This window comes from Mytilus trossulus, chromosome 8 (assembly GCF_036588685.1).
Source record: "Mytilus trossulus isolate FHL-02 chromosome 8, PNRI_Mtr1.1.1.hap1, whole genome shotgun sequence".
In the NCBI taxonomy this organism is placed as follows: domain Eukaryota; kingdom Metazoa; phylum Mollusca; class Bivalvia; order Mytilida; family Mytilidae; genus Mytilus; species Mytilus trossulus.
Window position 1 is genome coordinate 34932937 of NC_086380.1, and position 12045 is coordinate 34944981.

General features: G+C 30.7%; 1 protein-coding gene across 1 annotated transcript; it reads right to left on the reverse strand.

The window, feature by feature from the left end:
* Window positions 1–8018: 8018 nt before the first annotated feature.
* LOC134680891 (toll-like receptor 4) lies at window positions 8019–11712 on the reverse strand. The gene is made up of 2 exons (XM_063540171.1): window positions 11593–11712; window positions 8019–10528 (listed from the first exon to the last, which is right to left on the reverse strand). Exons 1-2 carry the CDS (start codon window positions 11648–11650, stop codon window positions 8103–8105), a joined length of 2484 nt encoding a protein of 827 aa, XP_063396241.1. The 5' UTR covers window positions 11651–11712; the 3' UTR covers window positions 8019–8102.
* Window positions 11713–12045: the final 333 nt, after the last annotated feature.

Below are 12045 nucleotides of genomic sequence, written 5' to 3' on the forward strand. Positions count from 1 at the left end.
TTTAGCTCATCTAATGCAAATGGTTCAAGTCAACTTTTCTTATCACTTGGCATTTGGTGTTATACGTCTTCGTCGTCCATTAACAAAAATATTTTCCTCTGAATTAAATGGACCAAGTTCATTATGCAAACAGATAACAGTAAAAAGTAACAATGTTCAGTAAAGTAAAATCTACAAACAAGTCATCAACACCAAAACAGAGATACATGTACATATTCTTTTCATTAATATTAAAACGTTTTCTTTATTTATTATGCACTGTAGCACATTAAGGACAATTACATGTGTACACAGGATAACATTTAAATAATCATGGACGCAAATGAAGTGAGATATTATGAATGTCGTGACAACGGTTTGGTATATAAATACAAATCCTTGACATGGCAAAAAACGTAAAAATGAAAAAGCAAACGTGACAAAACTGAACATTCATTATTTAATGACACGAAATGCGACCTGTGCTTCCTAAATATTTGTTTAAATGGTTCCCTCATATCTAAAGGGAAACCGTGCAGGCGTTTCATTTCACAAGAATTGGATGCACCACATTATATAAAAGGTCCACTACCAATTTATCAATATATCGTATGTAGGAGTTCGGTCACCAGTTTATTCAAACCGATGACTTTGGAACTGGTTTTAGATTGACGTCTCTATGTCTGGTATGAATATAATTTGTCTTTTTGTATTCCGCTACGTTTTGTAGGTTCGCACATTAAAACACCATGGTAAACTTTTCGGTCAAGTACAAAGCAGGTATTTCACGAAACAATAAACATAAAACAGAATTAACCTTTAATAGATGTTATAGAGAAGTCAATATCGCCATAAAGACACCCAAATACATCAATCAAAAATAACCCTGACAATGCCATGACTTAAAAAAACAAAACAAAAATAAACAAAAAGGAAACAACATTTTACAAAACAGAGCAGAGTAATACGAACCACACTTTAAACCGTGGGTTATCTTTTGTGCTTCTGAAGGGTAAGCAAATTCTGCTCTACATATGGTTTATTTTGACGAGTTCATCACATCACAATATTTTTGTTGATATTTTGTAGTACACAAATGTGATGTTTATCTATAAATTTGAAGTGTTATCATCACATAAGTTCGTACGGCCGTCAGATAACGCTATACATAATTTTTCGTAAAACATATCTTTAGAGTTCTACGGAGCCTCTGAATCAGATGGCCATACTTTACATACTTCTTTATACCAGATTTCTTTCAAGACCCTCGTAAGGTTGTCTTTTATTTTATATCATCGTTCAGTGTCACAATACACCATATATTCACGACCCTCTCTGAAGGCATGCATTCTTGTCATTTCTATTTCATACGTTCCCCAGCTACTTTGCAAGAAATCTTTAATACTAACAAATACAACCTTTCTGCTTGAATTTATTGCTTCAACGATGCACTCAGCAATGGGCATTCTACCTTGGAAATCCTTGTGATATAAACAGAGGTTAAAGCCTTTTGACTTCAATTTGTCGTAGAGTGTTTTAATCCATGGTATGTCTTTGTGACTGTATGAGATAAACGCATCATGATTAAACTCTTCCGAAAGAGGCTGATAATGCCTGAGTTTCATTTTAATTCACAGAAAGAAATACTCAAATGCAAATCGGTAGCGATAGAATATTATTCCGAAGATTACAGCTGAAATAATGACAGAAGTAAAACTACTTGTCACTCTGTTCGTTCGTCCGTCTGTCCCGCTTCATGATAAAGTTTTTGGTCACTTAAGTCATTGATGAAGTTGAAGTCCGACCAACTTGTAACTTTAATAGTACCTATGTTTCCTATAATATAATCTTTCTCAATTTAGTGCCAGATTAGAGTTTTGACTCTTTTTAGTGGTAAACTGATTATAAAGAAGATAATACGAGTAGGGAATCTGTGTAATTTGGACTCATTATATAATTGTTCTTTTTGTTAACGATAACAAATATTTTCATTCAATAATTTCCTGATATATAACTACCTAAGTAGCTAAGGTTAAAGGTCGACTCTTTGCAATCCTTTATATTCAGTGTTTTTACGTTTTGTCATTGTTTTTTTTAGGCCAAAGAGTTGAATCTAATTAACAAATCCTTTGTCACGGCATTCACAATATCTCACTGCAATTGCATCCATGATGTTTACCCCCAATTTTTGGTGGGGTTTGGTTTCTTAATCTTATGTTCACTATATTGTGTCTTCTGTACTATTTTTTTGTCTGTTTGTCTTTTTTTATTTTAAGCCTTTGTGTTGTCAGTTTATTTTCAATCTATGAGTGTGATGGTCCCTCTGGTATCTTTCGCCCCTCTATTATAATTTTGCTACCACTGTTATCTTTGTATAGCAGGTAGACGTGTCTTCTAATTCAAGGTCTCTTTTTTAGGAGTTCGTTTGAAGTATTTGATATCCAGCTGGATCTAACACAAGATTGAACAAACCGGTTTTTGTAGATTTGAAGAAAGAGCAAGAATTGGCTGTCTCTGAGTTGGATATGCATGCGTAATGTTATTGTCCTTTCAAATACCGTTACGTTTTATTGATAAACACCTTGAAAAAATCAATGATAACTTGTCTAGTACAAAGTAGGTACACCAAACATAACTCATTACCAATCTTCATTAATTAAAAAGAGAAGTCAATAATACAAAAGGGACTTTCAAACTCAGAAGTCGAAAATAAGAATGACAACACCAAAGCAAAAGAAAACAAAAAGAAAAAAATATGCAAAAAAAAATTCCACAACACAAACAGCTCTTTACGAAAGACAACATAGAAAATGATGGACTGAGTAACACGAACCTACACTACAAACTGCTCAAAGTCTGAATTGACCATTTTTTGTGTATGACACACATTTTACTCGACTAGTCTCGACATTGTCTCAACTGGACTTAACTCTCAAATCGTATTTTCTTGTTAATTCGACCTGTTGATACTGTTTATAATGCTTTTTTGTCATTTTTTATTTATATGGATCTTGGCTGTATACCAGCTTTGATTATTTGTAATATCTTCAATTTTTCACTTATTCTTACAACATTTGTATAAACTTCAAGATTATAAAAAAACGATTTTTTTCTAAAGTGAACATTGATTGGTTAAATATTTCTCAGTGTGTTTGAATTTGTTTGTTAGCCTTTTGGTCATGAATGTTTGTCTCTAATATTTAATTAACTGTGCATTTGTATTCAGATATCGCAGATCAAATTTATTCGTTCATTGTGTAATCATACGTTTTTTGATTGAGTTAAGTCTGCCAATTGATATTTTATCGTATGTTTTTATATGTTGTGATGTTATGCTATTGTTTCAGAAAAAGGGAGAAGGTTTGGGCCCATTAAAACGTTTAATCCCGCTGCAAATGTTTGCACCTATCCTAAGTCAGGAATCTGATGTACAGTAGTTGTCGTTTGTTTATGTAATATATACGTGTTTCTCGTTTCTCGTTTTGTTTATATAGATTAGACCGTTGGTTTTCCCGTTTGAATGGTTTTACACTAGTAATTTTGGGGCCCTTTATAGCTTGTTGTTCGGTGTGAGCCAAGGCTCCGTGTTGAAGGCCGTACTTTAACCTATAATGGTTTAATTTTTAAATTGTTATTTGGATGGAGAGTTGTCTCATTGGCACTCACACCACATCTTCCTATATCTATTAACTGTACTTAAGTGTACTCGACTAAGTCTCGACTTTACTTAATAAGTCTGAAATGGTCTTGACCAAGGCTCAACCTGTCTCGACCTGTCTTGACTAGTCTCGACTCAGTCTGAACCAGTCTCGACCTGTCTCGACTAGTCTCGACTCAGTCTGAACCAGTCTCGACCTGTCTCAACTAGTCTTGACCTTCAAATTTAGTTTTGACTGGTATAAAGAAGCCCATCTAACTAAATAAAATATTGATCTAACAAAATTCAAGCTTAGTAGGTAGTTTGATTACTGGCTGTGAAATAATTTTTTTTTTTTTTTACAATAGGTAAAAAAGAAATTGTTATATAAATTCAGATAGGCATCTTTAAATTTTCTAATAACTTTTTTAAATCAACTTGGATTTTCATCAAACTATGCACCTATCTAAGATATATATCAAGCTTACTGAATCCCATTTTATTTACTTTTTTGTTGAATTGCTGTAAAATTTAAGAATTAAAGTCATCTCGTTAAAAAAAAGCTAGGATTTGCAATTCAGACAAAATAGAGATAGGCATCTTTATTTTTTTTAATAACTTTTTCAAATCAACTTGGATTGTCATCAAACTATGCAGCTATCTTAAATATATATCAAGCTTAATGAATCCCATTTCATTTACTTTTGTTTCGTATAGCTGTAAAATTTAAGAATTAAAGTCATCTCAGTAAAAAAAGCTAGGATTTGCAATTTGGATAAAATAGAGATAGGCATCTTTAATTTTTTTAATAACTTTTATTTAAATCAACTTGGATTTTCATCAAACTATGCAGCTATCTTAAATATATATCAAGCTTACTGAATCCCATTTCATTTACTTTTGTTTTGTATAGCTGTAAAATTTAAGAATCAAAGTCATCTCGGTAAAAAAAGCTTGGATTTGCAATTTGGACAAAATAGAGATAGGCATCTTTAATTTTTTTAATAACTTTTTCAAATCAACTTGGATTGTCATCAAACTATGCAGCTATCTTAAATATGTATCAAGCTTACTGAATCCCATTTCATTTACTTTTGTTTTGTATAGCTGTAAATTTAACAATTAAAGTCATCTCAGTAAAAAAAAAGCTAGGATTTGCAATTTGGACAAAATAGAGATAGGCATCTTTAATTTTTTTAATAACATTTTCAAATCAACTTGGAGTGTCATCAAACTATGCAGCTATCTTAGATATATATCAAGCTTAATGAATACCATTTCATTTCTTTTTTATTGTATTGCTGTAAAATTTAAGAATTAAAGAAATGTTGGTAAAAAAAGCTAGGATTTGCAATTTCGGACAAAAAAGAGATAGTACACTTTAAATTTTCTAATAACTTTTTCAAAATCACTTGGATTTTCCTCAAACAATGCAGCTATCTTAGATATATATCAAGCTTATTGAATCTCATTTCATTTTCTTTTTTGTTGTATTGCTGTAAACTTTTTTAATAACTTTTTCAAATCAACTTCGATTTTCATCAAACTAGGCAGCTCTTTTAGATATATATCAAGCTTACTGAATCCCAGGTTATTTTGGTTTTTGTTGAATTGCTGTCAAATTTAAGAATTTTATTAATCTAGGTCAAGAAAGCTAGAATTTGCAGTTCAACCAAAATAAAGATAGTACACTTTAATTTTTTTTAAATTTTTTTCTAATCAACTTGGATTTATTCAAACTATATAGCTACCTTGTTGATGTATTAATCTTACTGAATCCCAGGTTGTTATTTAGTTTGGTGTATTGCTGTCAAATTTAAGAATTAATTTAATCTGGGTAAAAAAAGCTAGGATTTGCAGTTTTGACAAAATAGAGATAGTACACTTTAAACTTGTTAATAACTTTTTCAAATCAACTTGGATTTTATTCAGACTATATAGCTACCTTGGTGATGTATCAGTCTTACTGAAACATAGGTTGTTATTTAGTTTAGTGTATTTCTGTCAAATTTAAGAATTTAATTAATCTAAATGTAGGTCAAAAAGCTACAATATTAGATATATATCTTTCCTCATAATTTTGGAAAAAGTATATATAAATTAGTTATATAATTCCTTTAATGCTTTATTCCTTTTGATATATATATATATATATCCTATTTATATATCAAAAAGCAAAGAAAAATTAAAGAAATTATTCAAATAGTTCTTCTGATTTGTGGTGATTTATAAGGCAATACCTTCTGCTTGGGGCAAACTTATTAAAAAAATCACATCTACAAGAGAGTTTTAAATTCTAAATAACATTTTTTCAAAGTTGCAACATCCTGTTAAATCTAAATCGCAAGGCTTTTTTAATTCTCTTGATAAGTAATACACGAGTTTAAGAAAAGTAGGGCTTTCTTATTATCTGTAAAACTCAGGTGTACTGATGTAATTAAACCATTTATAGTGCCATGTCATTAAATTTGACAAAAAAATATTTTAAGATTTGATTTTTAAAAAATAAATGTTTACTGTAACTTTGAAACACATTTCTTTTTTTAAAAGGTTATCAAGGATTGTTGTGAAAGTTCATGATATTATTTTTTTGTTTCACTACAAAAAAGGGGTTTATTTTGTTTAAGCTGATTTGAAAAAGATATGAAATCTTAAAAAAATACACCTTTTTTCTGTAAAAAACAAAAGTTTAATATTTTTATTTAAAGAAAGATATATTTCTAATATCAAAGCTTTTTGAACTACATGTAGATTAATTAAATTCTTAAATTTGACAGAAATACACCAAACTAAATAACAACTTATGGTTTAGTAAGATATTTAGCAAGAATATTGCAAAGATAGTTATAGAGTTTGATGAAAATCTAAGTTGATTTCAAAAAGTTATGAAAAAATTAAAGTGTACTATCTCTATTTTGTCAAAACTGCAAATCCTAGCTTTTTTACCTAGAATACGTTGATTCTTAAATTTTAAAGCAATACAACTAAAATCTAAATAACCTGGGATTCAAGAAGCTTGATATGTATCTAAGATAGCTGCATAGTTTGATCAAAATCCAAGTTGATTTGAAAAAGTTATTTAAAAAATTAAAGTGTACTATCTCTATTTTGTCTGAATTGCAAATTCTAGCTTTTTTTACCAACATTACTTTTATTCTTAAATTTTACAACAGCACAACAAAATAGTAAATGAAATAAGATTCAGTAAGCTTGATATATATCTAAGATAGCTGCATAGTTTGATGACAATCCAAGTTGATTTGAAAAAGTTATTAAAAAAATTAAAGATGCCTATCTCTATTTTGTCCAAATTGCAAATCCTAGCTTTTTTTACCGAGATGACTTTAATTCTTATATTTTACAGCTATACAAAACAAAAGTAAATGAAATGGGATTCAGTAAGCTTGATATATATTTAAGATAGCTGCATAGTTTGATGACAATCCAAGTTGATTTGAAAAAGTTATTAAAGAAATTAAAGATGCCTATCTCTATTTTGTCTGAATTGCAAATCCTAGCTTTTTTTACCGAGATGACTTTAATTCTTAAATTTTACAGTAATACAACAAAAAAGTAAATGAATTGGGATTCAGTAAGCTTGATATATATCTAAGATAGCTGCATAGCTTGATGAAAATCCAAGTGATTTTGAAAAAGTTATTATAAAAATTAAAGATGCCTATCTCTATTTTATCCAAATTGCAAATCCTAGCTTTTTTTTACCGAAATGACTTTAATTCTTAAATTTCATAGCTATACAACAAAAGAGTAAATAAAATGGGATTCAGTTAGCTTGATATATATCTCAGAAAGGTGCATAGTTTGATGAAAATCCAAGTGATTTTGAAAAAGTTATTAGAAAATTTAAAGATGCCTATCTGAAGTTAAATAATAATTTTTATTTTTACCTATTGTAAAATTTTTTTTTTTTTATTTCACAGCCAGTAATCAAACTACCTACTAAGCTTGAATTTGTAAGATCAATATTTAATTTAGTTAGATGGGCTTCTTTATACCAGTCAAAACTAAATTTGAAGGTCAAGACTAGTCGAGACACGTCGAGACTGGTTCAGACTGAGTCGAGACTAGTCGAGACAGGTCGAGACTGGTTCAGACTGAGTCGAGACTAGTCAGGACAGGTCGAGACAGGTCAAGCCTTGGTCAAGACCATTTCAGACTAATTAAGTAAAGTCGAGACCTAGTCGAGTACACTTAAGTACAATTAAGTCCAGTCGAGACAATGTCGAGACTAGTCAAGTAAAATGTGTTCTCGATTTGACTGGTCGAGCACAAAAACTGGTCAATTCAGACTCTGAACAGTTTGAAGTGCTAGCTTTTAACTGTGGGTGCTACGGAAAGGTAAGCATTATCTGCTCAACATGTGGTTTATTATTATGAGTTTATCACATAGCACTATATTTTTTTATTCAAACATTTTCTGATATATACATATCTTAAATATTTTGTACACAGGCTTGATTTTTATCTACAGATTTGAAGTGTTATCATCACATAATTTCCTGCGACCTTCTGATAATGCTATGCATAATTTTTCATAAAAAATTTCTTCAGAATTATACGGAGCCTCGGTTTGAAATGGCCACACAATACAGACGACCTTATACCATATTTCTTTCAAGGCCTTCGGAAGCTTGTCCTTGTCAATAGCATCCTTCATTATCACAATAACCATCGATTCACGACCCTCTCTGAAGGCATGCATTCTTGTCATTTCTATTTCATACGTTCCCCAACTACTTTCCAAGAAATCCTTAGTAATAACAAATACAACCTTTCTGCTTGAATTTATTGCTTCAACGATGCACTCGGCAATAGGCATTCCACCTTGGAAATCTTTGTCATATAAACAGAGGTTGAAGCCTTTCGAGTCCAATTTGTCGTAGAGTGTTTTAACCCATGGTATGTCTTTGTGACTGTATGAGATAAACGCATCATGATTAAACTCTTCCAAAAGAGGCTGGTAATGCCTGAGTTTCATTTTAATTCTCAGAAAGAAATACTCAAATGCAAATTGGTAGCGATAGTATATTATTCCGAAGATTACAGCTAAAATAATGACAGAAGTAAAACTACTTGCAAATATTAACCATATTTGCGATTCGCAACTGATTTCAAATGTTTTAAGATTTCGCAAGAAATGAGACAAACTTGCTAAGGTACCATTTTGGAGGACGCATTCTACTTCATCGACATCACCTATAATACCTGAACGGTGCACCCATTTTAGAAAACTTAACGTCTTACAAGAGCATTCAATCGGATTACCACGAAGAAAAACACTGGAAGGTTTAATAATGTCAAGTTTAGTCATCTCGTCTTCTTTTAGACACGAAAATTTGTTGTACTTTAGACTGATTTGTTGAATAGTATTCGGTTTTGACGGAAAGTTTGGTAGTGATTGTAAGTTGTTTTTATCCAATATGATAGAAATTTTTTGTCTAAAAGGATGATTGAACAAGCCATCTGGTAATGAATGTATGCTATTCATCATAAGATCAATATGTTGTACATCTAAATTCCTCTCAAAGAATTCTGATGCAGTTTCTAGGGAGTTCAACCCGATTCCAAGTTTTGCATCTTGTGCAATGAAAGTAATTAGTTTAGGAAAATGTGAGAGAAGATGTTCACTCAATAATTTGCAGTTAAATCCTGACATATCCAAATATTCTAAGTTTTCAATGCCATTAATCGTTCCATTACAATCTTGGACTGTCACATTAGCCATATTTAAAACTTTTAAATTTGACCCGTTGATGATAGTTAGATTGGCAACTCTCCTCCTTATATATGATTTAACGTGCGAATGAAGGTCCAATTGTTCTAATGTTTTCGGCAGACAAACCGAGTAGGATACGTCATCTTTGGTGGATCGTTTTACTCTATTGTCTTTTACTACCTCACGTGGAATTCTGATTATTTTTAAATGCTTAAACGCACAAAATGCAAACACATATTTATCTTTACTATCGAACAGTAAATTATCTGACAAATTTAATTCTTCTAAACAATTCTCCTTAAGTCCATATCTTAAAAAAGGATTAAACTTTACACCAAGTATACTATCACCGACCAAATTTAACTTCTGTAGACATATTTTTTCAAGTACTGCAAAGTGAGGATGGCCCAATACAAATCCGTTTCTATGTGGATTACCAGTAATGCTTAGTTCCGTCATATTTCTACCCTTGAATATCTTCAAAGATTTAAATATGCTGCTTATTACGTCGTACCTAGCACGAGCGGTGTGTATCGCTATCCTTAGCGTCTTTAAATTTGGAAAAGAAATGAACGTATTTGGTGCTAGTGAAAGCACGGAATCAAGCATTAACGTTTCTATTCTAAGACACTTTATTTTTTGAAAAAAATCATCTGAATATGATTGTCCAGGCAATCCTAAAATTTCAAGGTCTTGTAGGTTTGATAAATTACAAAGACATTTATCTATTTTGTTTGGTCTACTCAGATCCATTTTCAACTTAACCAATGATTTTACTCGAGATATTACGGTTTGAAAAAAAGTAGAATTATCGTAAAATTTATTATTTTGTATTACTAATTCCTGAAGAGAAATCAGACCTTGAAAAATATTCATATTAAGTAATTTTGAAGTTAATAAATTACTTCTAAGGTTGAGAATGGAAAGTTTAACTAGTCCTGCAAACGCTCCCCTTTCAATCACCTTCAGTCGATTATAGGACAGATCTATGCTTTTTAATATTCTTGATTTTTGGAAAGACCATGCAGGAACTACGTGTAAAAGATTTCCTTGAAGATTTAGATCTGTTGTAGAATTTCGCAGAACATCAGGCATTGTTGTTAAATTTTTCCTGGAACAATCTATAAGGTTGTGGATCTGGTTGTCCATTTTATCGTTAGTTGTCGTTAATAATTCTGTTTAAAAATAGATAAGAATAAACATTAAAATATCATTCAAATGAACCAGTAAAAATGTATGAGGTCGTTGGATTCATTTTATTTAAGTCCGATATTCATTTACACTTTACCTATACAATGTAGCTATTGCTTATCGAAAATTATTTCATTTACTATTGTTAAAAAACCCGTAATGAAACATTCTTTGTACTAGTTTATCTGTTTATGTTATATACGGTTATTTCTGTGTTCACGGTCATGGAGATCTACCTGTCGTTATTTGGTTCATCTTTATCTGATATTTGAATACATGTAATTTTAGATATATTAACATCAAAATATACTGGTATAGTAGTAGTGTTTGTATATTAAGAACATTGTACAAATTAGCATGTACCTTACGAATATTTGCCAATACTATTACATAAAATTAGAGCACTCTATGCATTGACTCAACACCTACCTATGAATATATGTGTTATATAATAAAACAACATTTACAAGACGATAGTCCTTGATAAAAAGATCTGCCAAATGTATGATGTACGGCGAATTTACACGCCTTATTTTACTCATGTTATTACAATCTATATTTATTAAGTTGTTTTTAAATTGTCATATTCAATTGATATAATTTGACAAAATAACACAAGACTATATTCAAATGACGCAATTTGAATTTCAATTTTTTTTACCTTTCACCTATAGCCGATGTCAACATAACAAATTAACGAGTTAAACATAACAAATTTGAAATAATTTTTTATTTACTTTAAACACACCAGTTTTATCTTTTTCTGTAAGATTTCTTTAATTTCTGTTACTTCGGACCTTTTTATAAGTAGTAAATAGAAAAATATAGGAAGATGTGGTGTGAGTGCCAATGAGGCAACTCTCCATCCAAATGAAAATTTAAAAAAGTACACCATTATAGGTCAATGTACGGTTGACTGTATCTCGTTAACCCCCCTTCAGAGTTTTATCATAGTATGTAGTAAAATATTGAAAGGAAAACGTTATACATTAACACGGATATCGCACTTTTTATGAATAATTTCTAATATAATAACAAAACTACTTACCTAATTGCAGGATAACACACCAGAATACTAGGAAAACTTTAGCCATCGCCTCTCTCATATATGACAAGAATTTGAAAACCTTTTTCGAACGTCGCAATAAAATTAACAGGTATGCACTAAGAATAGGGACATTTCAATTGTTAACGCTCGGAATAACTTCCGGGATGATAATTATTTAAATAACGGAGGTGCGGGATATACTTAAATGGTGCCTATCATACGGCTCACTGATTTATGGATAAACTTTACAGGATAAAAATGTGTATGAAGAGTTCTTTATATTGTCTGACTACAGAATGTTTACAGTGACAGGTTATGTTACAAAAAAAAGTCTTCAAAATAAATACAACACATTTAAATTCTGTACTATATAACAACTTGATTATTAATATTTTTGTTAAAAATAATACCCTATATAAATATGTCGTGCGTGTGTGGGGTTACTATCTAGCC

Coding starts and splice junctions, on each gene's coding strand:
- LOC134680891 (XM_063540171.1), bottom strand. CDS start 11,650: ATGAGAGAGGCGATGGCTAAAGTTTTCCTAGTATTCTGGTGTGTTATC. Junction 10,529..11,592: donor GTGTGTTATCCTGCAATTAG/GTAAGTAGTTTT, acceptor ATTTTTAAACAG/AATTATTAACGACAACTAAC.